We start from the raw sequence: 27,823 nt of genomic DNA on the forward strand, positions 1-27,823 counted from the left end.
TTTCCAGTGTGGCTGGGAGGTGTGGAGGAGGGCAGGGAGTCCTCGAGAGCTTGGTGGGGATTGTGTGTCGTTCATAGTTTTGGGGAAGATTTTTAGAGCAGCTTATCCCTGAGGCCTTGGTGATTCCAGAGACACCTGACCTCCCTTTTTTCTTCACTCTTCCCATGCCCTCTGCGGTCACGTCTCTCTCTTTGTATCATGCTATGTCCTTCATCTCCCCTTGCAGGATCGAGGAGGGAGATAGAGGAGGGAGGGGAAGGAAGGGGCTGCAGAGGAGAGAGCACCTAGTGACCACTGCTGGCGTTTCTGAGCACAGTTCTGCCAGGCAGCGTCCCAAGAACTTTACATGCAGTGACTTTATGCTGCAGATTAATGTACTTAATACATGACGACGAGAAGCCTTGAAAAGGGGAACAGGACTTTGAACCAAGTGGGCCCTGTGTGGGGTCTCTAGGTCCTGGGGGTCCTTAGGGCTGTGGGATTGGCTGGTGCAGGAGATGTTTCACACGATAACCCATCCTTGACCTGTGATGAGGCTACATAGACCAATGAAAGGGTCAAGTTCTTTTGAGAAGGGACTTCTATTAACACCCTATAAGGACAATCTCTTCATGGACAAGACTCTTCCTGGGCAGGAAGGGGAGGGTGTCCACAGCCCTGAACTGAGGCCACCACAGTGAGGGCTCAGAGGCATTGCCCAGAGCTCATTGATGGTCCTCAGGGACGGGGGTCCCGACCTTGTTTTGTCATTGGTTGATGGCTCCCCTGAGATGGGGCTCCATGTGGTTTTGTGATGCATTTGGGAATCCTTGTTAGTGATGGCTTATGTCAGTAGACACGCAGAGGTCACCGAAAAGCTCTGTTACTAGTGCCATGATTCAGCAGCCCTTTTTCTAGAGACCACTATTCTTTGTCTTGGGCTGTGGGATTCGAGGTGAGGGAGAGTCTCTGGGGGACAGTCCCGGTGGTCTTTCATGGTGAGATGCTCAAGGAACCATGCCTCGAATTCTATAAATTACAACATTGAGAAGACAGACCATACAGGAAGCTCCTTTGTATGATCACTTCCTTAAAATGAAAGGGTGTGGGTGGGGAGGGTGGGGGTGGGGCTGAACTCTGGGCATTTCAGCTTTTCCGCCCACAAGACCCTTGTTTCACCCTCTTTCCCAGCCAGGGGAGAGCAGGTCCTCCGAGTTGAAAACCCCATCTTCTACTCTCCTCACCTCATCCTCTAGGTCAGTGGGTCTCAGGCTATGGAGGCATAAGAATCTCCCCCAGGGTCTCTTTGAAACTCACTTCTGTTTAAAAATGGCCCCATTCCTAGAGTTTCAGAATTCAAGTCTAACGAGTTCCTAGGAAATGATGTTGGTGCTGGTCCGAGGAACACACTTTGAGAGCTGCTGCTCTAGATGGAACCAGGGAAAAGAGATGTCTGGTTTCTTGTCACTTCACCTCTCTGAGCCTCAGTTTCTCTATCTGTGAAGTAGGATTGTGGGCAATGCTGACCAGACGGAGAGGCTGGGATGAGAAAATGTGCAGTCACACATAAATGCTTAGGATGGCACCTGCCACATAGCAAGCGCTCAGTGAACAGCTTCTGTTATCTTCAGGACCCTCGTTGGTCTTATCTGTGCCCCCTAATGCTTGGCACTGTGCTTGGCATACAGTAGGCCCTCAAGAAATCTGCATGAGATGAGCGGTTCCATGACCATGTGCCTAGGAGGGCCCCTGCTTTGAGACCCAGCAGAGTGAACGTTAATTGGTGAAGGCAGAAAGCAGGCTCAGAGGCTGGAAGGCAAGGAGGCTATCCCCTAGGGTTCGGCAGTGGAGGCCACTGTGGACCTCATTTCACCAGACAGGTGGGGAGAGAAATATAGTCACCAGCCCCATTAGCCAAGCCTTTCATGCTCTTTCTTTTTCATTTAACCCTCAATATGCCTTATGAGATATATGTGACCCATTTTGCAAATGAGGAAATTGAGGCTTAGAGGCATTCAGGAATCTGGTCTTATCACAGAGCTGGGACAGAGTGGGGATGAGTTTCCAGTGGATTCCAAAACTTGGACTCAACCCGATGCTGTAGACCAGAATGTTGAAACTGAACGGTTCAGGGGGCAAGCAGGTGTAGACAGCTGTTCTGGGACCTCTCTCAGAGGGGGCTCAGGGTGTGTCCTCTGATGTGAATTCAGGGCCTGGGTCCCCCCATTGGGGTTATCCAGAGCTGCACCTCGACTCCTCTACCCCTTCAACCCCAGACTGGAAAGATGTGCCACTGAGTCTCCCGAGTGCCACCCCGGGGGTGGCAGTAACCTCAGGACCAATCTTCTAGCCAAGTTTGCTGTCCTAGTGTGTAGGCTCCATCACATACGTTCACACTCATGCATGAGCATGCACACACACAGAGACGGGCGCACACAGACACGCTTCATACACACGTACGTGATGAGGTCAAGCTCTCCCTTCCAGATGATATACCCATGCGCACATCCGTGTTTGATCTGCCCAGTTTGTTCAGAGGAGGGAAGTTAGTGACTAAATGAGAACTTCCTCCTGCGTTGACTAGCTGGAGGTCAGATGGGCTGAGAACCTACTTCAGGAGGCGTGCGGGCTGGAGGTCTGTGTGGGCAGCTGTGCAGAGGTCTCCCAGACCAACAGGTTTCTCACGTCAGACTTTCCGCTGACTTTTCAGTGTCATGCCACATCCCGAGCAGCGGACATTTGTAAGCAAAATGACCCTCGGATTTTCAAAAATGTCAGCAATCTTCTCGGCCAGACCATTGTTAGATAAGCACCAAACAGCCACCCAGGAAAGTGGTCTCTCCTGCTGTGGTAATTTAAATGACATTGGCCTGCAGTTCTGGAAGATCTTACGGCTGGCCGTGTCCTCGGGGGTGGGGGTAAGGCGTCTGTCCTGTGACAGGTCCTAGGCTGGTACTTGGGACACACGATTTGTAACTTTCTCAGTGGCTTTGGCCAGTGACGGAGCAGCTGGATCCAAGTGTGGTCACGGGATCCCAAACATCCAGACTGACCAATGAGGTAAAGGGAAATAGAGTGGTTGCTGTGGAAACAGGCTGCAAGTTCTTTTGCTGGTGTTGTCTTGACATTAGCAAGTCAGGAGGCATCAGATGTGTGGTCCGCCTCCCTTCAAGTCAACGCTGCAATTTAATTAAACACTTTGGAACTGCTTCTCCTGTTCCTCCACTAACACTACTCAGAAGAGCGTGCTGGCTTCCCAAACGCAGCCTCCAGTGCCGGGAAATACCGGGGAACGAAAGGGCTCCTGTACCAGCCGTGCGTGGCTGTGTGAGTTTCAGTTCCTCAGCCCCACCAGCCCTATTTCCTGTGCTCACACCTCACCCACAGCTCCACTCCAGGGAGAAGGTTCTGCCGGGTCGGGCCAGACAGGTTTCACAGCATCTCATTTTATCCTCATGGCTGATGTAGAAGAGAGGTATAAAATCACCTCATTTGGAAACATCCCAAAAGTCCATCAGTGGGTGCATGGATGAATAGAACAGAATGTGGTCCATCCATACAGTGGAGTATTATTCAGCCATAAAAGGAATGAAGTACCAGAATTCCCTGGTGGTGCAGTGGATAGGAATCTGCCTGCCAATGCAGGGGAGTTCAGTCCCTGGTCTGGGAAGATCCCATGTGCTGCGGACTGACATGCCGTGTGCCACAACTGCAGAGCCGGAGCTCTAGAACCTGTGAGCTGCGGCTACTGAAGCCGGCAAGCCCTAGAGTCAGCACACTGCAGCTGCTGAATTCTGTGCACCTAGAATCTGCTCCACAACAGGCGAACCCACCGCGATGAGAGACCTGCACACCACAATAAAGAGTAGCTCCTGCTTGCCGTTCCTGGAGAAAGCCCTTGCAAAGCCATGAAGACCCAGTGGAGCCAATAAATAAATAAAACCTTCAGGCTATTAAAAACAAAAAAGAGGAATGAAGTTGCCGATCATGCTGCCACATGGATGAACTTTGCCAACATGCTGAGCTGAAAGAAGGCAGACACAAAGACCACATAGTGTAGGGTTCCTTCCATCTGTGAAATGTCCAGAAAAGGCAAATCCAGGGAAAGCAGCTGAGTGGTTGCTTAGGACTGGGGGGACGGGGGAAGGGTGAGGAGTGATGGCTGGTGGGTAGGGGGTTCTTTTGGGGGGCGATGCAGATGTTCTGGAATTAGACTGTGGTGATGATGGCACCATATTGCATATGTCCTAAGTGCCACTGACTTGTGTGCTTTCAAATAGTTAAAATGGTGCATGTTTTCTGGTGTGACATTTACTTCCATAAAAGAAAAAATGGGGAGGACCAAAAAATCACCCCATTTTTCAGATGAGGCCAACTGAGGCTCAGATGTTTGGAGATTAAGTCAGGTTCCTCAGGGAGTTAGAGATGGCACTCATGTGGTCTCCTGTTCCCAGACTTCTCCTTCCTCATTTCCCACAGCCAGTCGGTCACTTGTTGTTTGCTTGCTAAGTCATATCTGACTCTTTGCGACCTCTTTGCAGCACGCCAGGCTTCCCTGTCTTTCACTATCTCCCTGAGTTTGCTCAAACTCATGTCCATCAAGTCAGTGATACCATCCAACCATCACATCGTCTGTCACCCTGTTCGCCTCTTGCCCTCAGTTTTTCCCAGCATCAGGGTCTTTTCCAGTGAGTCAGCTCTTCGCATCAGGTGGCAAAGTATTGGAGCTTCAGCTTCCGCATCAGTCCTTCCAATGAATATTCAAGGTTGATTTCCTTTAGGATTGACTGGTTTGATCTCCTTGCTGTCCAAGGGACTCTCAAGAGTCTTCTCCAGCACTACAGTTTGAAAGTGTCAATTCTACAGCGCTCGGCCTTCCTTATGGTCCAGCTCTCACATGCATACATGTGAGACGTATATCGGTCACTAAGGCATGTTAATTTGGCCCATGAAGTGTCCCTGAGGCCCGTCTCTCTTCTCTGTCCTCACCGCTTTGTCACCCACCAACCCCTGTGGTCAGGTCCTGGGATGGGCTCCCACCAGCCTCCCGTGGCCAGGTTGGGGGGGGGTGGTTCCCTAAAGGAGGAGGGCTGGGCAGACACACCAGAGACACCCCTTGGCTCCAGGCTGGCTTGTCCTTGGTGCATTACCTTGGGCATGTCACACGACCTCCTGGCTTCATCTCCCAAACGGTGGTTTGGATGTAGATGATGGTGACCATGATGCCCCCCGTGGCCCACCTCCCTGCACCCTTATGAAGACCTGATGAATACTAACCCATGAACTGAAGGGTGCTGTGCCAGCGTGAATGGCGATTATGATCTGTTTCCTTTAAGAAAAGCCTGGATATAGAGTTTGAATCTGGAGTCTGCGCCCTGTGAGCACTGTGTCTTAGCTCCCCTGGGTCAGATGGTTCCCTGCTAGACTGGCTGGCTTGTTGTCTAGGATGAACTTGGGCTTTGAGGTACTAACCAGCCAGTGTGGACTGTCTCCATCACACCCAGAGGGCTGGTGGTCTTGGTGGCTCAGACAGTAAAGCGTCTGACTACAATGCGGGAGACCCGGGTTCAGTCCCTGGGTTGGGAAGATCTAGAAAAGGAAATGGCAACCTACTCCAGTATTCTTGCCTAGAAAATCCCATGGACGGAGGAACCTGGTAGGCTACAGTCCATGGGGTCGCAAAGAGTCGGACACGACTGAGCGACTTCACTTTCACTTTATACTCTGTGTGGGATTCCACATGGAGGCACCTGGAATGATTCTAGGATCAAGACGCCTTGGTTTTTGTTTCTTTATTTATCGGCTGCTTGAGAGCTTTCTCTGGTTTGAGAGAGAGGGGCTGCTCTCTAGCGGCAGTGCTCTGGCTTCACATCGCGGTGGCTTCTCTTGTTGGAGGGCACAGGCTCTCTAGCAGCAGTGCTGCGGCTTCGCGCTGTGCGGCTGCTCTTGTTGGAGGGCACAGGCTCTCTAGCGGCAGTGCTGCGGCTTCGCGCTGCGCAGCTGCTCTTGTTGGAGGGCACAGGCTCTCTAGCTGCAGTGCTCTGGCTTCACGCTGCGCGGCTGCTCTTGTTGGAGGGCACAGGCTCTCTAGCGGCAGTGCTGCGGCTTCACGCTGCACGGCTGCTCTTGTTGGAGGGCACAGGCTCTAGGCCACGAGGGCCTCAGTAGCTGCGGCACAGGGGCTGCAGGCTGCAGGCTCAGTAGTTGCGGTGAAGAGGCTTAGCTGCATTTTGGGACGTGGAATCTGGCCAGAGCAGGATCAAACCTGTGTCCCCTGCATGGGCAGGTGGATTCTTAACCACTGGACCACCAGGGAAGCCCAAGATGCCTTGGTTTTAGAAAGTAAAGTGAAACCTCAAAGCGTGATCCTTTGACGAACAGCATCGGTATGACCTCGGAGCTAGTTAGGAATGCAGACCCCAGGGTCCCATCCTAGACCTGCCGAATTGGAATCTGCGTTTAAGCGAGATGTCAGGTGATTCAATAATACAGTGCTTGGGAAACGTAGCTCCATGAGTCATTGGGTCCCTGAGAAATCCTAAAGCCAGCAAGGAAAAGCCGTTTGAGAGCATGAGCTGAATCAAGGGTCAGGTACAGGATGATTAACCCCAAACCAGCAGCACCGACTCGATGGACACGAGTTAGTGATGGACAGGGAAGCCTGGCGTACAGCAGTCCATGGGGTCACGAAGAGTTGGACATGACTGAGTGACTGATCTCACTGAGCAGCAACCTGCATCCCAGCCATCACCAGGGAGGGGCTGAATCACTGATAACTGCAGTTGACATGTGAACTGTTTAGGGATTAATCTGAGTAAGGATATGTGATGCCCTCAACTAAAAGGGCTGGATTTTGGTGCAAAACTGAAAGGGGTCCTGATTAAACGGGGACATAAAGTATGTCTGGAAATTGGTGCTCACCTGGCTGCATCTGGGGGTGGTCCGTTCCCCAGGCAACACTGGGTAATGGCTGGAGACGTTGTTGGTGGTCATCCTGGGCTGAGGGGTGTGATACTGGCATGGAGGGAGCAGAGGCCAGGGTTGCTGCCCAGTCCTCCAATGCACGAGACGACCCCACCAGGAAGACCCACCCAGCCCCAGATGACCGGAGTGCTGAGGTAGAGACACATATGCACGCACTCGCGCGCGCACACACACACACACACACACACCCCATGGAGCAAGCATAACACAGCTAGTGGAAAAATGCTCAGAATTCTTTATTGGCCTAACTGTCTGGCCACAATCTAAGAATGTCCAGGGCCCCCAAGCTGAGTCCCAGGCCAGAGCAGGGCCACTGTCTTTGTTCACTGCCCCCCGACCCCAACTCGGTTCCTGTCTCTCTACTGTGTGGCTTTCCTGGTCCAAACAGGGCCTCAAAGATTTGGGATAAAAACAGTTGACAACCTTGTGCTCCCTGAATCGGATTCAGAATTTGAGGCATGACTGTTTGAGGGGAGGGCAGGGTGGTGGGCGTGGCAGCCAGAGAGGCCTGGCTCCCTCTGCCTCTGCAGCCGCGGGAGCATCCTGGGGCCCTTCTGCGCCTCCGCCTTCCGTCTGTGAAGTGGGCATCCCCGCCTGCAGCACTGTTGTTGGGATCGAAGGAGCGAACGGTGGCTCCTTCTGTGTCACTCTGGGTGCCCTTGAGGTTCAGAGCCCTGCCTGGGGGGTGTGGATCTGGGTGTTCTAACCGAGCCCTCCTTTTGCTGTTGGTGCAGATGACGTCCGATTGTTTGCCTTCGTGCGCTTCACCACGGGGGATGCGATGAGCAAGAGGTCCAAGTTCGCCCTCATCACATGGATCGGCGAGAACGTCAGTGGGCTGCAGCGCGCTAAGACCGGCACCGACAAGACCTTGGTGAAGGAGGTGGTGCAGGTAACCATCTTTGTGTTCTCTTAGGGTCTGGGGGGTGGGGGTCACATTCTGCAAAGCGTCACCATCCAGTAGGGACACGAGGGGCTGGCTTGGCTTCTTGGTCCGTGACTTTGAACGTGGCGTGCTAAGTCCCTGGACCACTAGCGACTGGTGAGAGATACCCCAAATTGCTTTCTGGGTACGGTAGCCGCATTTGCGATCCAGACCATCGAATACTAGAGACGTGGTGGCTGGTGTCTACCTTTCCGGGTGGGGCAGGCAGCTCACGGAGAAGGAGGCTAGAGGAATGACCAAAATGGCGCCCCTTCCTGTGGGTGACGGAGGGCTTCCAGCGTGGCCGTGAGGACGCAAAGGGAGAGTTCACGAGTGCCCGCTGAATGGTGTCTAGCACACAGTAGGAGCGCAATGACACTTGGTGAATGAATAAATGCCAATCACATGGGCACCAGCAGGGGTTTAAAGATGACTTTGATGACCCTAGAATGACAAAGGCCGCATCAGTGCATCAGCAATGGCAAAGACCCCTAGACTGAGTAGCTGGGCGCTGGTGGCAGCTGATTTACTCCTGTGTCCCTGTTAGACTAGAGGGAGAGGGGAAATAGTGTACCCTTGGTTTTGTCCCTGGGGTTCTAGACAGCTCCACTGTAGAGCTTCCCATTTTAAAGTTTTTTATTTTTGCATTATGGACATAACAAAAATTGACACTACTGGAAATTTCCATAGCAGGTCATTTAAAGCTAGGGCATGGGGTCATGCTGAGAAAAAAAGAAAAATTCAAATTCTAGGGCTTCCTTGGTGGCTTAGTGGTAAGGAATCTGCCTGCCAGGGCAGGAGACATGAATTCAATCCCTGGGCCGGGAAGAGCTCGCATGTTGTGGAGCAACTAAGCCTGTGCATGGAAACTATTGCGCCTGGGCTCTAGAGCCGGGAGGCCGCGACTACCGAAGCCTGTACGTCCCAGAGCCCGCGCTCCTTAACAAGAGAAGCCCTCGCACCCCAACTAGAGAGTAGCCCTGGTTCCCCGCAGCTAGAGAAGAGCCCCCGCAGCGGTGAAGACCCAGCACGGCCTGAAGGAGCAAGTCAAAAAATCATGGAAAAAAATCCAAATTCCAGAACGATAGACTGGGGCGAGGAGGTGGAGGGGAGAGGGTTTTCTCCCCACCAAAGGGATCTCCATCTTGCAGAAGGATTTCCCAAAACCCATGATAGGGGGTGGATGGCTAACTGGTACAGGGCTTCCTTAGAGGGGATGAAAATATTCTAAACTGTTCTAAAATCTGTGGTGTTGGTTGCTCATATCTGAGAATATACAAAAAGCCATTGCATCCTAAAAAATAAGAAACGCACACACACAAAAATCTGCCGAGTGCAGTGTGGTGTCCTGAATTAGATCCAGGACAAACTGGTGAAATCTAGAAAAACTGGTGAAATCGGAATGAAGTCTGGGGTTTAGTTAGTAGTCATGTTCCAGTGTTGGCTTCCTGGCTATGATAAACATACCATGGTAACTTAAGATGTTCACAGTTGTCAAAATGGCTGTGGGGTACGTGGGAACTCTTGGTGCTGTCTCTTGCAACTTTCCTCTGAATCCACTACTATCCCCAAATAAAACTTCTGTTAAAAAGTAACAATAGGAGAGAACTCCTCTCATTCCATTATTACGGCCGATTTTTCCTTCTCTCCTCCCAGCCCTGTGGGTGAGCACACTCTCCTCTGCATTGCTACGGTCACAGCCTGTGAATCACACCTAATCAGCTTCTTTTCCCTAACATAACGTAATTACATAAATTATGTGTCTGTAGAGTCTTTGTAATGAACGTTTTTCTGGCTGCCGACCGTCGGGTTTCACAAGTGTACTGTGATGGATTGAAAATCCCCTTGGTGTTGGCCTCTTGAGCTGCTTCCCATTTTTATTGTTATAAATAATACTTTCCAACCAACATTTTAATACGTGCAGCTCCTTCCCGCCCTACACTGAATCGTTTCTTTAGCGCGCCCTTTCAGGCAGGGGAGTGTTCCAGAGTTAACAGGGGTGAGAATCCCTTTAAAAAGGAATAGGCTAGGACTTCCCTGGTGGCCCAGTGGTTAAGACTCTTCACTTCCAATGCAGGGGGCACAGGTTCAATTCCTGGTCAGAGAACTAAGTTCCCACAAGTGCTGGTGTGGCCAAAAATAAATAAAATGAAATTTTAAAATATTTGAGCCAAAAATTAAAAAATACCTATATATTGCACATTAAAAAAAAAAAAAAGGCATAGGCTGTCAAATTACCTCCTAAAGGGCTAGCACTATGCCTGGGATGTGGTAAATGTTCCATAAATGTCATTCACTTCCTAGCCTAATCAGCGTTACCAGCGAATACTGCAGCTGGCACCCTTTCCAGCCCTGGCACCCTTTCTTTGGGCAGCTGCCTACTCAACCCCTCGGGCTGTTTTTCTCCTGGACAGTTGGAGGCTTTAATGGTTAACCAGCTTTCAAGGATCTCCTTTGTAGCAACAGAATGGAAAATGCAGAAGAATGCATGTCCACGATCAGAGGTCTCCCGCTGGACTCCACCATCCACGCTTAGCCCTCTCATCAGCCAGCCCGGCATGGCCGGAAGAACAGCACAGACTGGGAGAGGGTGTTTGCTGGGGTGCGTCCAGTGGGGGCAGTCTTTGAATCTTGCAGAACCCCTGTTTTCTTTCCATTTTTAAGACTGTGGTAAAATGGAATAACATAAGATGTTAGCCCTTTTAGTGTGCCGTTCAGTGGTGTGACATACATTTAGTGTTGGGTGGTCACCGCCATTGTCCAAAAACTCCAGAGCTTTTAAAATCACCCCCAAAGGAAACTCTGTCCCTAGTAGCAGTCTGCAGAGTTCCTGTTACATCTAAAACTCTTCTCAGTTTGGTGAAATGGGTAGAGAGTGGTTTGGGGAAATATGATTCTTTGGTGGAGAGACTTCAGTTGGGAGTATTGGTTATAATTCGTTTGTAAACTCTAACATATTGCAGCAAAATGGGAATTGCTTGGCTCTCTGAGCTAGGAAATGCAGGGGTTGCCAGCTTACGATGTGGCTTGATCTGGAGCTGAAGCCGTAGCTTCTTTTCTTTTCTCTTTTCTCTTTCCTCTTTGTCTGGCCCCAGGTGGCTTCTGTGTAGCGGGAGAAATGGTCCAGGCCTGGTGGCTGTTCTGGGTCTTGATCCCAGGGGAAGAGAGAGTCCTCCTCCCTTAGTGTCAATCATTCCCTTAAAGTGATCCAGTTGGCCCAGCTGAGGCCACATGCATGTCCTGTGGGGCCGGGAGGTGTGGAGCCTCATGACTGACAGCTCTGAACTGATTCCAGTTGTTAAAAGAAAAGGACGCTGGTATATGAAGAGCATAGCGGATGCTTGCTTGATCTTGAACGGCAGGTGCAATGTGATATTTTGACCATTACCTTTTGCATTTCCCACCTCTTCATTTAAAAAGGTTTATTACCTGAAGCTGTTACAAGACCTCACATTTATACTACAGTTGTAAATACAGCCATTTATGTTACAAAGGGTCGATTTTACTGGTGTAATGATATCTTCCAACAGTCATTAAAATCATGCTGATGCTGGCAGGCCAGTTTCCCCCTCTGCTTAGTGGGGACTCAGAGCAGGTGTTCCTTAAGGGGTCTCCAGATGGCCCTTCTGGATTCCTTGTCCTGGGGACAGGATCACATCCCCAGCTGCCTTTTACCACCATTTTCATGTGAAGAATAAATGGATTGAGTTTTAATTTAAGATTTAATTTAAGCCTTTTTTTTGGTAATAATAAAAATACTCCACATCCTTATGCTTTGTATGAAACGTTCAGTTCAGTTCAGTCGCTCAGTCGTGTCCGACTCTTTGAGACTCCATGGACTGCAGCACGCCAGGCTTCCCTGTCTGTAGAGAATGTAAATGAATGTTGTTGTTCAGTTGATAAGTCGGGTCCGACTCTTTGCAACCCCATGAACTGTAGCCCACCAGGCTCCTCTGTCCATGGGATTCTCCAGGCAAGAATATTGGAGTAGGTTGCTGTTTCCTCCTCCAGAGGATCTTCCTGACACAGGGATCGAACCTGTGTCTCCTGCATTGGCCGGTGAATTCTTTACCACTCCACCACCAGGGATACCCGTAAATGAACGTAGAGCCACTGAAATCAAGAAGCGTGGGTCTTCATGCCACCTGCCTGCTCATGGGCAAGTCTCTCTCCCTTCCTGGGCCTCAGTTTCCTCATTTAAAAATAAGTTGGTTTGGGACTTCCCTGGCAGTTGACTTTGCCTTCCAGTGCAAAAGGTGTTGGTTCAGTCCTTGATTGGAGAGCTAAGATCCCACATGCCTCCTGGCCAAAACACCAAAACAAAAAACAGAAACAATCTTGTAACAAATTCAATAAAGACTTTAAAAATGGTCCACATCAAAAAATTTTTTTCTTAAAAAAAAAAAAGAATTGGATGAGTTGACCTGCTGTGTCCCATTCTGTTTGTATATATTCTGAAATTGTTTCATTTGTTTAGGGGGTACTTTGTTTATCACAGTGTATTACTTTTACAGGAACCTTTTACTTTGTCAGTAGAAGAGACAGTGTGCAGTGCAGTGGTTTGGGGGTGTAGCCTTTGGAGCCAGATGGAGTGAGCTCAGGTTTCAGGCCTGCCATTCAATGTGCAGCCCCAGGCAAGTTGCTCTCCTCTGGGCCTGATGTCTGAAGCAGGGCTGGTATAGAATCTGCCTTCGGGGGTTGTTGTGGGAATTGAATGAGCAACTGTCAGGAAACGCAATTAGAACAGTGTCTGGTAGCATCCTGGGAGTGTAGTTGCAATTACTCCCAGCTTTCCTGGTTCGACACCACTGTGATACACAGCTTTCTAGTTTCCCTGGGGGCTGACAGGTCCACGTGCTGAGTCCCTAACCTGGGGCATGAATCTTGCTTTTGAACCATCCTGCCTAACTATCTTACAAATGGCTTGGACCAAAGTCACATCTGTCAGCAACAAGGAAGATTCCAGCCTCACTCACCGTTGCTGGTGCTGACTTCAAAACAATCCAAACCTCACCTGGGGCCTGTGCCTAGGTTCATCAGCTAGGAGAGTAACCCTAAGCGTAGCCCTGAGCAATAAGACTTGCATCAAACCACGGCTAACAAGCAGCCAGCCTGGGGCTGGAGCCCCAAGGAGTCAAAAGTCAGGAGGTTTAATGGCGGGTCCCTAGTCTGTGTTCAGAGCCAGGCTGAGATGCTGAGCTGTGTCTGAGGCTGCTGGAGAACAGGACGAGGCCAGCAAGGCTGGGGGCAGCAGCGGGGTGCCACACTGGGCGATGATGGCACCCAGACTTGGGCCTGGAATGCGCTGAGTGGACAGGGTGCGTGGCTGCCTTGTCACCGCCGTCGTCTGCTGCACAGAAATGCCTGGCTGGTGCCTGCGACACAGCACCCAGCCCATTGTCCCGGCGCCGCCGCAGAGTGAGAGGGACAATGCAGCGGCCCCGCCAGAGACCAGCCCGCGCCGGGCCAGGCTGTCTCGATTTAGAAACAGACTCGGTCGATGGAGCATTGTGCTGGCCTTGCAGAAGCTCTGTACTCACGTGGTCCTTTTATCTCTTTTTTTATTTTTGAACATCATATGAATGCTCACGGAACCAATTACCCGCAGGTACATCTCAGCTTTCAGCTCTGGGAAGAGAACAGCAGGGAGTATTTCCTCTAAGGGGAAGTGGAGGTGGGAAGGACGGGGCTGTCAGTGACAGCATGGAGCCATCGGTGTAACGTGTATCCTGAAGGCTTCTGAACCCCAGGAGCAGGGGCAGTTTACATGCTGGACCCATCCACCCACAGGGCCAGGACCAGATGTCCTAACTCTCTTCCGGGGGGGTCATGTTTATGTACAAGTGTGGTAGTTATGTTAATAACAAGAGTTTTACTGTGCCCTTGCCTTATGCCTGGCACTTTGAAGGACTTTCCACATATTGAAATTATTTCTTCTTCACAAGGCCAGTTCTGCCATCATCTGCATTTTATAAATGAGGAGTCTGAGGACCGGGGAAAGTTGGGGAATTTGCTCAAGGTCCCCTGTGCTTGCAGACTAGCCAGGGACCCCGACTCTGTCACTTCAGCCCACTACACATCTCCCAAAGTCCTCTAGCACCAAGAAGAATGTTCTGAGGCCAACATACCTTTTGGAAACTACTTTTATAGGCTCGCATGACACATGAAAGGCTCTGAGAAAATCTGCAGGAAACAAACATCTTACATTTATTTTTAAAAATACTGACCTGGTTCTCAATCTTCCTTGATGTTAGAACTTTTTTTTTTTTTTTTTTTGAAACTGGAAACTGAACATCATTTCACAGTCTTTCTTTCTTTTTTAAATACTGCTGTGTGAAATGGAAGAGATCATGGGCCTAATGGGAGTGAGATCCAAGTTGATATTCCAGCTTTACTAACCTTTCGCCCTAGTGAAAGTGAAAGTTGCTCAGTTGTGTCCGACTCCTTGCGATCCCATGGACTATAACAGTCCACGGAATTCTCTAGGCCAGAATACTGGAGTGGGTAGCCTTTCCCTTCTCCAGGGGATCTTCCCAACACAGGGCTTGAACCCAGGTCTCCTGCATTGCAAGGGAAGCCCCTTCCCCCTAGGACCTCAGGCAAGTAACTTTATCTCTAGAAGCTGTTCTCACTTAAAGAGAATGTAGATTCTCACAGAGCTGTTGGAAGGATGAAAGAAAAACAAAGTGAAAGGTTTCTCCTTTTAGTGACTGATGAACTCCTATTCATCCTTCACAACCCTGATTTTTTATCCCATTCTCCTACCAGCCTCAATCAGAATTAATTGCTCCTGTGTTTGTACTCTAGCTCAAATTCCTTGAATTATAATTAAGTGGCCCTAGAAAGTAATCTCGAGGGCAGGGACCATGGCTGCTTTATTTGCATTTCTCATACCTAGAAAAGTACTAAAACATGATAAAATGTGAAGAAATAGATCTGTTCACGTAGGCTCTAGTCTGTGGCTTATTCTTATTCTAGGACAAAAGCTAGTAAATGTTCAACAACTGCTCTTCGGGCTGAATTAAGCTGTGGAAGCCATTTACACTCAGGGAGGGGCTTGAGGGTAGACTGGAATTTCCACAGGCTCCTCTTTTGTTTCAGGGGAAAGCAGAGGTGAGAGTTGTTTGGATCAGCGGGGAGAACCCCTGTACCTTGGTGTCGGGAGATTAACCGGGCTGCTGCCCCTGCTTGCAGAGCATCAGTGCTGCGCACCAGCTTAGATGCCTCATCCCTCTTTGAAAGGGCTGTTTTTATGGGGAGCTTTATGCTTCTTCAAGCCTGTGGTTTGGCCGTTTATTCTTCTCAGAACCAGAAAGGGCTTTTTGTGCTCACCTGGGCCTGGACTCACACAAGGGGGCTTTCCGGTGATCGAATCCTGTACTGAAAACTTAGGGACTTGCCTGGTGGTTCAGTGGCTAAGACTCCACATTGCCAATGCAAGGGGCGTGGGTTTGATCCTTGGTTAGGAAACTAGATCCTATATGCCACAACCAAAGTCTGGCACAACCGTATATATATATAACAAAAAGACAGACAGACAGACACACACACACAGAGACACTAAAGTCCCAAGCTGCCTGTGAATGGTCGTGCCGGGATCCTGTGCGGAGGGCAGGTGCCATCATGTGTCCAACGTACAGATGAGGAAACTGAGGCTTGGAGGGGTGCTGCCTCAAGCCAAGGATGAGTGTCAAGACAGAAGCCAGATGATGCGGCTCAGGAGCCATTTTAGTCGTGGGGAGGGCAGTGGGGAACGTGGTTCTATGCTCTTGCTACCAAGAGGTTAAAAGCTCATGGGAGAAAGAGGAAGATGCCCACACCCTGAGCCTGGCATGTAAATGCAAGTCACTTTCACAAGTTGAGAGCTCTGCCAGCTCTCAATGGGTTTAGTGATGGGCTGGGTGCCCATCACTAAAACCCTAGATGGGTCCCAGCCCTGGGCCAGCCGGCCTTGGCATGGTGCCTGCCTGCCGCCACTCCCCACCCCTCAGTGGTCAGCCTCCTGATGTCCACACAGTGGTTCCTGACACTCACAGCAGACGGTTTCCACGGACTGGGGACATCAGACTAGAGCCGTGCAGGTCTTTACTGAAGGAGCCCAAGCGCTGAGTCCAGACATGTCCCCAAGTGTGACCCGCACACCCAGTGGTGCTGTTGAGAAGGCTGCCTGTGCCCTCGACCTCTGAGCCTTTCAGATCTTCCCTCCCTCAGTCTCTTGCCTTGCGGGACCACCCCTACCTCTGTCCTTCTCTTGTCGTAGTTTATCCCCGGCACCCTGCCTTTTGAGAGTCCCTCCTAGAACAAGCTCCAGGCTCTCTGTTATTTCCCCTATGGTGGTTTATCCCCAGGCTGTGAAAAAATGGTTAGGACAAAATTAAGGACTTCCCTGGTGGCTCAGACGGTAAAGCCTCTGTCTACAATGCGAGAGACCCGGGTTCAATCCCTGGGTCGGGAAGATCCCCTGGAGAAGGAAATGGCAACCCACTCCAGGACTCTTGCCTGGAAAATCCCATGGATGGAGGAGTGTGGTAGGCGACAGTCCATGGGGTCGCAAAGAGTCGGACATGACTGAGCGACTTCACTTTGCTTCACTTCAAGTGATGGTTAGTTACACAGCTAAGTCTGCTGAGTCCCCTGGAGCCCTGGGTGGGTGATATGTGTTATTATAAAACATTGCAGAGGTGCAGGGTGTGTCCTTTCATGTAACATTTCATAGATGTTTTCGGTTTTCGTAATTTTAATGGCTGAATACTATTCTGTTCAGTCGATGTGGGATTGTGTGCGTGTGTGTGTGGTTTTCATCCTCCTGATGAAGACCTTGGTGTGGAGTTAGACATGGGTTTGGGCCTCAGCCCCACCCCATGATGTGTGTGGCCTTGTGCCAGCTGTTTCACTTCCCCGAGCTTCAGCTTCCTCTGAAAATTGGGGATGATAATATCTAACTCATAGAATTGTAAAAATTAAATAAAATACTGTGCATCCTAAGTGCCTGCCATGTAGGAACTGTTCAATGTAGGTACTATTTGCTTATTTACTCAACTTTTGTTGAAAAGTGGAAGCAGTCTGGTATTTACTGACAGTGAACATCTGTGAGTATACATGTTGTAATTTTTTAAAAATTCTGTTGAATTTTTCCTTTGGGAAAAATTCCCAAAAGTGAGTATTGCTGAGGAGCAAGAAATACTAACTAATTTTTATGGTGGAGCAATATTCCATTGCATGTATGTACCACAGCTTCTTTATGCGTGCATCTGTTAATGGACATTTAGATTGTTCCCATGTCCTGGCTATTGTGTAAATGGTGCTGCAGTGAACATTGGGGTACATTTGTCATTTTGAACTATGGTTTTCTCAAGCAGTTATACTCCAAGTTAAAAAAAGAAAGAAATGTTAGCCACAGCTTCAACCAGGCAGAAATTGAAGTCCTAAACTGGATTAATATTTCTTGTCAGTTGATTGATAGCAGGGGCTATTTGGAGGTGTGGATTAAGAAGGATTCTGAGGTTAAGTCTGGACTCAGTGGGAAAAGTGCCATGACTGATTTGTGATGTCTGCTGTGGGTACCAGAGGAGAGAGTGGAGCTTGTTCCTTCCTTCTTTTTTTTAATATATATTTATTTATCTGGCTGTGTTGGCTCTTACTTGCTGCACTTGGGGTCTTCTTGTGTCATGCAGATCTTTCATTGCAGTGCTTGGGTTTAGTTGCCCCATGGATTGAACTCATGTCCCCTGCACTGGACCACCAGGAAAGCCCCCAATTCCCACATTCTTACCATCCTTGATCTAGATGGAGCCTTGTCAGAAATCAGGCAAAGTGGAGTCAGGGCTCTTGTAAATATCCATGCTCAGTGTTGGACCATTACCTTGAGTCCACTCGGAATGCCACCACATGCTCCTCTCTCGTCCTTTGTCCTCTCCTGAGTGAAATAGGGTCGTGTCATTCCTGACCTGTGACAGTGTGCAGGTGCCTTCATTCCCAAGTTCTGTCAATCACTGGACCAGACCCTTTCAACCGGCTTGTTTTTCCCTTGTCCTTGATGACTCATGCCAGTTACAGGAACCTTTTCTTTTTTAGTAAATATACCTCACTAGAAGGACTTTTAAAACCTTGGTCTCTGAGACTCTGTAGAATAGTTGTAGGAGGGAAGGTGTAGGAGACCCAGGAGGGGTTGGCAGGTTTGAAGCTGTGCGTTTTCATCTGGCCCATGTTCCTTGGAGGGTGCCTTTTCTCTTAACAAGATGCGGGCTGCTGGGGACCAATTGCTTTTCTTCAGCACACCAGGGTCTTTGGTTTATAATTAATCTTCGCCCACTTGGGGAAAATATACATTATTGTGGCCAGCATGTGTCCCATCCACCCTCTGCCCCATCTCACTGCCTACACACGCTGCCCCACCTCACACAGGTGGCAGGGGAGGTTCCATCCCCCCCATTTTTGCAAGAGTTTGGGATGGGCCTGAAGCCAGCACACAACCTGCTTTCTGAAAGTCATACTCAAATCCCAAAGTTGACATTTCTGTGCTGGTTTCTCTCACTGCTCCTTGGATTCTGGTGTCCAAGGTGGAACTTTGTCCCTTTGAGCCTCCAGGGCTCTGGAGGCTCAGGTGCAAATCCGAGGATGGCTGGTGGGGAAAGAGATAGCAGACCCACCGTCCAGACCGCTTCTTTCATGGAGATGGAGACCAGGGCCTAGAGCCATTGACTGCTTCCTGCAGGGCTTTTTAGAGCCCTCCTGGTTCTTTTTCTCTGCTCTGAGACTGTCAGAGGGACCTGTTAGTATCAGATTTTGACTTCCCAGGGCCTCAGAGAGTGTCTGGCATATAGTAGATGTTCAGCAGGCAGGTATTAATTGGAAGAATGATTTGCATTAACTCTCGTTATCTTAGGATATGATGAAGGTCACCTCTCCTCCCTGGCGCCACCTTGTAGAATTGGGCATTGCTGGCATCACAGACTTAACTCACTTTTTCTCCCCAGACTTTCCCGGCATCTGTGTTCTCTGTGTAGGGTAGCAACTCATCATGGTCCTTATGTTCTGGGTAGAAGACCAGACACACTTCTGCCCCCACGGACCTCCTCTCTGTCTTCCCGTGGCTAATTCTGTCCCCAGCTTTTGAGTGAGCAGCTGGACTTGCTGTCTTCCTTCTGCAAGGGTGAAGAGACCCTGTGTCACTATCTCACTTATTCTGAGAAATTCCCCAGACTTCCCTTCATTAAAAAGTAAACAGTGAGGATGGAGAAGTTAGTGTGGGTGAGGGAAAGGGAACTTAGCCTCACCCTATACATTTGCTCCTGAGAAGGCAATGGCACCCCACTCCAGTACTCTTGCCTGGGAAATTTCATGGACAGAGGAGCCTAGTGGGCTGCAGTCCATGGGGTTGCTAAGAGTCGGACACAACTGAGCGACTTCACTTTCACTTTTCACTCTCATGCATTGGAGAAGGAAATGGCAACCCACTCCAGTGTTCTTGCCTGGAGAATCCCAGGGGTTGGAGAGCCTTGTGGGCTGCCGTCTATGGGCTCGCACAGAGTCGGGCACGACTGAAGCAACTTAGCAGCAGCAGCAGCACCATACGTTTGCTCTGAGCATTTCAGAAAACTTCTTTAGAGCTCACAGACTGCCCTAACAATCTTGAGAATGAAGAAAATCCATGATCTTGTGAAATATTACCTAATCCTTCTTGAGCACTTGCTCCGCACTACGCACACTCATCAGATCCTTACAGGATGTAGGTTCTCTTACTGTCCCCACCTGAGAGAGGAAACTGAGGGTCAGGCAGGTAAGTTTCTGGGGAGGGTCAGACTGCTGGAAATGCACAGGGCAGCCGTCTCAGTATGTGGCCCAGGCCACTCCCAGTACATTTTAGGACCAAAGCGGGGGCTTAAACCCAGGCAGTTGGGGGCCATTTAAAACCGAGATGATTTTGGGACTTCTCCGGCAGTCCAGTGGCTAAGATTCCACCCTCCCCATGCAGGGGGGCTGGGCTCAATCCCTGATGGGGGAACTAGATCCCACGTACAACTAAGAGCTTGCATGCCGCAGCTAAAGAACCCACGTGCTGCAAAGAAGATCCAAAGATCCCGGCTGCTGCAACTAAGACCCAGCACAGCCAAATAAATAGTATTTTAAAAGTAATAAGAGTGAGATCATTTAAAACCAAGGATGGGAACCTATAATATGCACTTTTTAGACCAGCCTTGCAAATAGATTCTTGACTGTGTATAGAGCACCCCTTCCTAATCCTTGTCCTTCTCCAGAGTTGCCCTCCTTGGAAGCAGACCAATGTCCATCCTCTGTCTTTGAAGCATGAGCTTAAATGCTCTTGAGAAACATCCTGGGGACAGAATGTGTCCTGAATTTGCTCAGTGTGTGTCTCCAAGCCATCTAGGAGTCCTGGTTAGCTGGATGAGGCGTCTTCCTTTGAGAAGTCCTGCCCTGGCAGAAAAGGGAGAGACCCTGTCTGCAGGCTGTCAGCCAGGGACACCGAGTTCCCAGACATGACAAAGATCTTTCTAGAACTCTAGGTGACAGTGCCCCCACGCCAGCCCATGTTGCTTTGAAGTCCTTGGCATTTGGCTCCGGCAGCCTGAAGGATGTGATGGCCGCTGGCATGGGAGGGGCGCACAGCCCACCGGGTAGTATGTCGGGGCGAGAGGGCCTGTCCCCAGGGCCCTAGTGTGATGCTGCTGTGTTCCCTGGGATGAATCACTCCCCTCTCTGGGTCTTTTCCTTGCTGCTGCTGCTAAGTCGCTTCAGTTGTGTCTGACTCTGTGCAACCCCATAGACGGCAGCCCACCAGGCTCCTCTGCCCAGGGGATTCTCCAGGCAAGAGTACTGGAGTGGGGTGCCATTGCCTTCTCTAGGGTCTCTTCCTTTTTCTCTATCAAATGAGGGAGTGAATGTCAGGGTGTCAAAGGCTCTTTCAGCTCAATACCCCCTCACCCTGCCTTTCTTTGGTTAACCAAGGTACACGTAGAGGAAAACCCATATATCTTAGGTGTACAGTTTGATGAATTTATGAATTCTAAAATTTGGAATTTTTCTACACACCCGTGAAACTACCGCCCAGATCAAGACATGGATCCAGCACCCACCCACTCCTGCCCCAGAAGGCTCTCTTCCCCTTGAGCCAGATCAGCTCTAATATTTTATGATTAATGTGTCTGCTTGACTGAGCACATTATTCTTTTATTTATTTATTTTTAACCTTTTATTTTATATTGAAAGATAGCTGATTAACAATGTTGTGATAGTTTCAGGTGCACGGCAAAGGGACTCAGCCATACCTATTTGATTATTTATTCATTCAGCTGCTCGGGTCTTAGTTGCAGCTCACGAGATCTTAAGTCACAACATTCGAACTCTTAGCTGTGGCATGTGGGATCTAGTTTCCTGACCAGGGAACGAAGCCAGGTCCCCTGAATTGGGAGCATGTAGTCTTAGCCACTGGACCACCAGGGAAGTCCCTGAGCACGTTATTCCCTCAGGCTCTTTCCTGTTCTCTCTGGATCCGGACTGCCACTGGCCATGTGTGGCCGCAGAGCATGTGAAGCCTGGCTTGTCACGCTGCTCTGTGCTGAGTGCACTGGCTTTTTGAGATTCAGTATGGAGAACAAAGTTACTTGTTCTGGTGTGGCTTCTAGTAAATTTACGGTTCCCTATGTGTTAGCGTTGCTCTGGGCCGCGCTGGTCTCCTTTCTGCGAGGACGTGCGCCCTGCAGCTTGCAGCCTTCGTGTGGCCTGCCTCTTCTCCAGGAGGTGTTGGTGGTACCTGGAGGGTGCCAGGGACTGTGGTTGAAAGTCCAGGGTGTGCGCATGGCGGGGTGGGCGGGGGGAGGAGGCTGCTTTCTGTGGATGTGTTCTTTGTGGTTTTCAGTGTGGATGAGTCCTTGCAGGCCCCTCAGGTCGTGGCCTTTGCTCCTACATTGAGGTCTGGCTGTCCACAGAATCATTTTTGCTGTTTCTGCCTGGTTTTGAAAGCTGACATTTAAGCCCACTCCCCAGAGGTGGTGGCGCCTCCCTTGCCATGTTGAATGCCCACTCTGTGAGGACCCTGGAAGGAACGGAGGTGGAGGAGTGTACAGTCATTTGGGGTTTGCGTAGGTTGACTCAGACCTTTGGGGGACTTTCTGCAGAGTTCACACCCTGAGGGGATCTCACCTTTTTGAAGCCTCTGCCCTCCACAAACTCCACCCCAACATCCTGTGGTGGGGAGCCCCTCCAGGCCCGCCAGGACCACCTCTATGTGGCCAGCCACTTCCTGTCTGCCCTCTGGAGGGAGGGGGCTGATTCCAATAGTAGGAATGGATGAGGCTGCTTGTCTCTGTACTTTCGTTTGAAAGAATCAGTCTTGGCAAACGTGTCAAAAAATTTTGGTTTTAAGCATGTCTCAAATTCTCAAATGTATATAGGGTTTGAGTTTTATTTTTGCAGTTTGAGACAGATTTTTTTTAACGTAATTTTGTTCATTTACATTTATTGTTATGCTGTATTTCACTGGATTCTGCTATCCTGGTTTGCTTCTTTAGCTATGATTCGATTTCCCATATACTTGTGGTTTTAAGGGGGACTGTGCTGTGTGCGCTTTGACTGTGGATTTCTTAGACCTTATCAAACCTCTTCTTAATCTACATTGTCTAATGGCTAACAGACACAAGTGCAAGTGTTCTTATTTCTCTAGATAGCCGTATATAGCTATCACGGGCAGAGGAACTTTGGACTTCCTTCTATAGCATCTTGAGCTGTGGGGCTTCCTCCTCCTGGTTTGCTCTTTGCCCCTTCCCCTGCTGCTGGGGCTCAGGTTGAGAAACACCTTATTTCTGGGTTCCCTTTTCTGGCTCTGCTGTTCCGCTGTGTTCACTCTATGCTGATGACTTACACAGACCCTTAGCAGCACAGTATGGCGGACTGGGAGTAGAAAAGGATGTTTAGTCATCTGGGCTGATTACACAGTCTCTCCAAGTCCAGCCCGTGGAACTTATCTTTAAAAACAACAAAAAAAGCTAATATACTGAAGGAGGATAAGCGAGAAAATGTGTGAGGCTGCACCTGGCACCTATTAATTGCCTGATAAATATTAGCCTCCCCTTTCCTCCTTCCTGTTCGTATTCTTGGTGGCTTGGCATGTTTCGTGAAACTTGACCTTGAGATTGCTTCTGGGTTAGTCATTCTTTTTTGTTTCTTTCTCCCTCTTTTAAAAATTGAGGTGAAACTCACATAACATAAAATTAACCACCATTAAATAATATACAATTCAGTGGCATTTAGTACAATCTTCACAGTGTTGTACAGACACTACCTGTATCCAATTCCAAAATATTTTCATCACTCCTAAAGGAGATGGTGACACTTTTAAGAAGGCCAGCTTTAGGACGTCCTTCATGGTGCAGGGGATAGGAATCCATCTGCCAATGTTGGGGACATGGGTTTGATCCCTGGTCCAGGAAGATTCCACATGCTGTGGAGCAACTAAGTCCATGCGCCCCAGCTACTGAGCCTGTGTGTCTAGAGCCTGTGCTCTGCAACAGGAGAAACCACCGCGGTGAGAAGCCCGTGCACAGCAACGAGGACCCAGGGCAGCCAAAAGTAAAAATAATAATAAAAAAAATAAAAAGAAGAAGGCCAGCTTTAGAGTCAGCTGTACTTGCTAGCCATGTGACTTTGGGCAACTCTCATTATCTCCAGCCTTTGTTTTGTCATCTTCACAATGGAAATAATTTTGATTATTAATATGTTACAGGATTTTTTAAAAAGCAGCTTTATTATGATATAATTTACACACCACAAAATTAACTCACCCTAAGTCTACAGTTCAATTATTTTTAGTAAATTTACAGGGTTGTGCAACTATTATTGCAATTCAATTTTCGAGCATTTCCATCTTTTTCTGTTCCAGTCTCTAGCTCCTTTTGTCTCTCTGGATTAATGGAATCATACAATATGTGGTCTTTCACGTCTGGCTTCTCTCACTGAGCGTAATGGTTTTTCTTTTTTTTTGAGCTTAATGGTTTTAAGGTTCATCCCTGTGGTAGCCTGAATCAGCACCTCACTCCTTTTTATGACTGAGTAATATTCCATCGTATGGATAGACCCTATTTTGTTTGCCCTTCCATGTGTTGATGGGCATTTGAGTTGTTTCCACTTTTTGACTGTTATGAATAATGTTGCCATGAATGTTTGTGATTACAAGTGTTTGTGTGGACATATGCTTTCATTTCTGTTGGGTAGCTATCTGGGAGTAGAATTGCTGAGTCATGCTAAAAGATTTTAAGAATTAAGTTTGTTAATGTGTGGCACTGCCTGGTCACTTAGGCCCTTTGTATACAGTGGTCATTGTTTACATTATTTCCTCACGGACTCTTTTTTTTAATGTGGACGATGTTCTGACCTTCAGACTTGTTATTCATATATTGGTAACTTCTCCATATTCTTACCTGTCACCATCCTGACATTTTCCTTATGGCAGTTTTATAATGCATGTATTCAAATACCTGTTGACTCTTCATGGCTTAGATCACCTGCTTCACTCATTCAAGCCACACACAATTGCGAGAGCCTCGTGTGTGCTGGGTCTGTGGGGTTTTATGGTGGACACATGTATACCACAGCAGCTACAGCCGTTTGGCTCATCACTACAGCCCCATCTCATGGCACCGTGTTTGTTGAGTGAATGCACACAGTTCCTCCACCTTCAAATAACTGAGTGTGGCTGGAGAGCCCTGCACAACCTTCACTGCATCCAGTGTCTGGGCTGATCACTCAGACCTAGGACCAGAGGCCCCACTTCACAGGAGTGTCTGAAGCTATCTTGTACCAGCTGATGACAGCCAGTCATGCGTCTCTTCCCGGCTCCACTTACAAGCCCCCGTTGATCGTTTGTAATCAGCCAATGTGGGGAGATTTATGCCAGCCATGGAAATGGGTAGAAGGCTACCATCCACCCCTAACCCATTTTGTGAGACAGCCTGGTGTTAAACATTGACCAGCAGACCAGCCTGCCTTTCCAACCTCCTCGTCAGTTATTCTCCTAACAAGATGGGTTTTCAGATGAGGAAATGGAGGCACGGAGCGTTGAAGGAACTTGCTTAAGGCCGCACAGTTGGAAAATGACAGAGCCAGAATCTGAACCCAGACCTGACCCTGGCCTTTCTGCGTGGTCTCGGGATCTCTGATTTCCTGATCTCTGGCCACGTTTTTGTTTTTTTTTCCTCCTGCAGAACCGTTCTGCCCCTAGATTTTCGTTTTGATCATTTCTTAGTATTTTAGTTGCCAAGACTTCCTGGTGTGTTGCCTGAGCAACACTCACATCCCGTCCCCTCTCTTTTAACGGGAACTCTGTGTTTTATTTTGTTCCTGCAGAATTTCGCCAAAGAGTTTGTGATCAGTGATCGGAAGGAGCTGGAGGAAGATTTCATCAAGAATGAGCTCAAGAAGGCGGGTGGAGCCAATTACGACGCCCAGACGGAGTAACCCCTCACACACCCCGCCCCTTGCCAAAGTCATCTGCCTGCTCCCCAGGGGAGGGGACCGCGGCCTCAGCTACCAGCCCACCAGCCCACCAGGGAGAGGAGACGCAATGAGAGGCGACGTCCACCACCCCGTCCAAAATCCAGCTCCCCTCCCCACTTCCCTTGTGCACCTGCTGTGTCCTAGCCCCCGAAGCTCATTGAACATCTTTCTTTTCTCTTTTATTCTTTCTCCCCACCCTTCTTTCTTATTCTAAAGAAAAATCATTTTGATGCCAAGGTCATGCACATCATCAGATCAGAGGCGCCTCCTGTGGTGACCCTTTCCTGATATTTCTCTGACGCACAAGCAGCCTGCCCAGCTTCACCCACCAACCTCGTGTCGCTTCTGGCACATGGGTCACACTGCTATCTCGGTTTTCCTTGGCGCCTGCCTGCTTCCCGCTGAGGTGACGGCTGTGCCGGGAGCCGTGCCCCTGACAGCGGCCTTTACAAGCACACATGCATCCCGCTGGCCAGGCTCACGCCCCTGAGAGTCGCTCCAGAGTCCCCCCCCCATCCACCCCCATTCCAAGTTGCCTAAGCTCCATGCCCATCCAAGACGGTGCTCGGTGGAAAGAAGCGCAGGCCTGACTCAGACCAGACGAGAAGAGAGAAAATTTGCCTTAAAAGTTGCCTGGCTTTGCCAGCGGTCTGAAGTGGCCCGTTCCCACCCTCTTGATCGAAATCTCATGATGTCATGGAGTAGGGGCAAAGGTCTAAGTCCAGATTCAACAAGAGGAGTCTTTCAGGGGTCACCTCCTGGGCTCCCCAAGTGATGAGGACGTTAGGGAGAGAGGCCCGGGGTGTGGGATGGGAACTGAGGTCCAGCCAGTCAGCAAGCACAGCAGGGAACAGAGCGTGTGCAGCGGGAGCCCCGCCCTAGCGGGACCAGAGTCTGTGGGTTTAATCCTCGGTGGCGTCAGAGCAGCCCAAGGATTTCCTTTTTTGTCAAAGAAAGATGCGATTGGCTTGGTTGTTCATGAGCACGTTTGGTAGCGTTCTTTTTCTCTTTTCCTTGCTCATTTCTTTGGGGGAAGTCTGTGCTGCGTTGGGGTCGTCAAGAGCATCTGCACTCAAAATGGTTTACAGAAATAAACAGTTTTTTTGTTTTTCAAAAAACAAAGCTGTCTGATTGGTGTTATAAATCTCTCTTTCCTGGAAAAATGAAGGCAGTTGTCGTTTCAGATTTTAATTGGCCTTCACAGAGCTCTTGGGGGCTGGTTGTATTCATATTCCATAGCTTGTTCAATTTTAGCAATAACTGTAAGAAATTGGTGCTGTTTGGGATTTCTCTGGCAGTCCAGTGGTTAGGACTCTTGAGTTCGTAGTGCAGGGGGCATGGGTTTGAGTCCTGGTCGGGGAACTAAGACCCCACATCCCATATATGGCGTGGCCAAAAAAAAAAAAAAAAAGTGCTGTTTGCATCTCCATTTTATGGAAACCGAGGCTCAGTGATTCACCTGTGGCCTCCCAGCCGGCAGGTGGGAGAGCTGGGATTCGAACCCGAGTGTCCAGGTGGCCCTGGTGCTGTGGCTCAGGACCGGAGCAGGGAGGCCCAGCCCCGAAATAGTGATGAGACGGTGGGACTGCGGCATGTCTTGTGTGGTCAGACCCCTCCACTCTGTGCATTCAGGGAAAGCTGTGAGAAGGCGTACCCCTTCAGCTGGGCTATGACATGCTTTCTGAGATTGAGCTTCAAAACGAGATTTCCAGCACTCCAGCCCTGCTGGGAGCGCAGAATCAGGCCAGAGGAGTTTCAGAGGCACAGCCGGCTTTGGAGGAGCTGTGAGTGGGGCGGGGAGGGTGCGGGGAGACCAGGAAGGAATCCTGCAAGATGTGGGCAAGGCCCAAGGTGGCCCAGGGCCCGTCCTCAGCCAGGCTCCTCTGCTCACGGCTGGGCGACACTGGGCAGGTTGGTTAACCTCTCTGAGCCTCAGCTTCCTCATCCGTGAAATCCTTAAGGAGCAGTGAGGATTATGAGGATGTCTGGCAGGGCTCGGTCGTCATCCATCAGGCCTGCCACTCAGTCTTGACAGCTCTGGGTGCCCCAGTTTTTCCTAAACATAGAACAGAGGTAGTCAAAGTAGGTCTCTGGCTTCCTGGCTTTTAGTGCTGGTCGGAGAGCTTGGATAATTACACATGTAGATAAGCCCCCTCAGGAAGAAAATTACAAAGGCACTGGGGCTGGTTAGGGGCATCAAGGAGGGCCTCTCTGAGGAGGTAACGCCTGAGGTGTGAAGGGGAGGAGGGAAGCCGGCTAAGGAGTCTAGGGAAAAGGAGACCAGGGACAAAGGCTCTGGAGGGATGTTTGCCGAGAAGGCCAGAGAGGGTGGAGCTGGGTTTATGTGTCAGGGAGCTGGGATTGTAGTTGATAACCGCAGCTCAGGCCTTTGCTGGGATTTCGGAACTTGGCTGATGGGATTTGATG

General features: G+C 49.6%; 1 protein-coding gene across 1 annotated transcript in view; it reads left to right on the forward strand.

The window, feature by feature from the left end:
- The window catches only part of COTL1 (coactosin like F-actin binding protein 1), a 44,254-nt gene extending 17,736 nt beyond the window's left edge, over positions 1 to 26,518 (forward strand). Inside the window, exons 3-4 of the mRNA XM_040253987.1 lie at positions 7,698 to 7,855; positions 25,247 to 26,518. Coding sequence (XP_040109921.1) covers positions 7,698 to 7,855; positions 25,247 to 25,357 — 269 coding nt within the window. The 3' untranslated portion in view covers positions 25,358 to 26,518. The remainder of the gene's footprint in view (positions 1 to 7,697; positions 7,856 to 25,246) is intronic.
- Positions 26,519 to 27,823: the final 1,305 nt, after the last annotated feature.

This window comes from Oryx dammah, unplaced genomic scaffold, assembly GCF_014754425.2.
Source record: "Oryx dammah isolate SB20612 unplaced genomic scaffold, SCBI_Odam_1.1 HiC_scaffold_13, whole genome shotgun sequence".
In the NCBI taxonomy this organism is placed as follows: Eukaryota; Metazoa; Chordata; class Mammalia; order Artiodactyla; family Bovidae; genus Oryx; species Oryx dammah.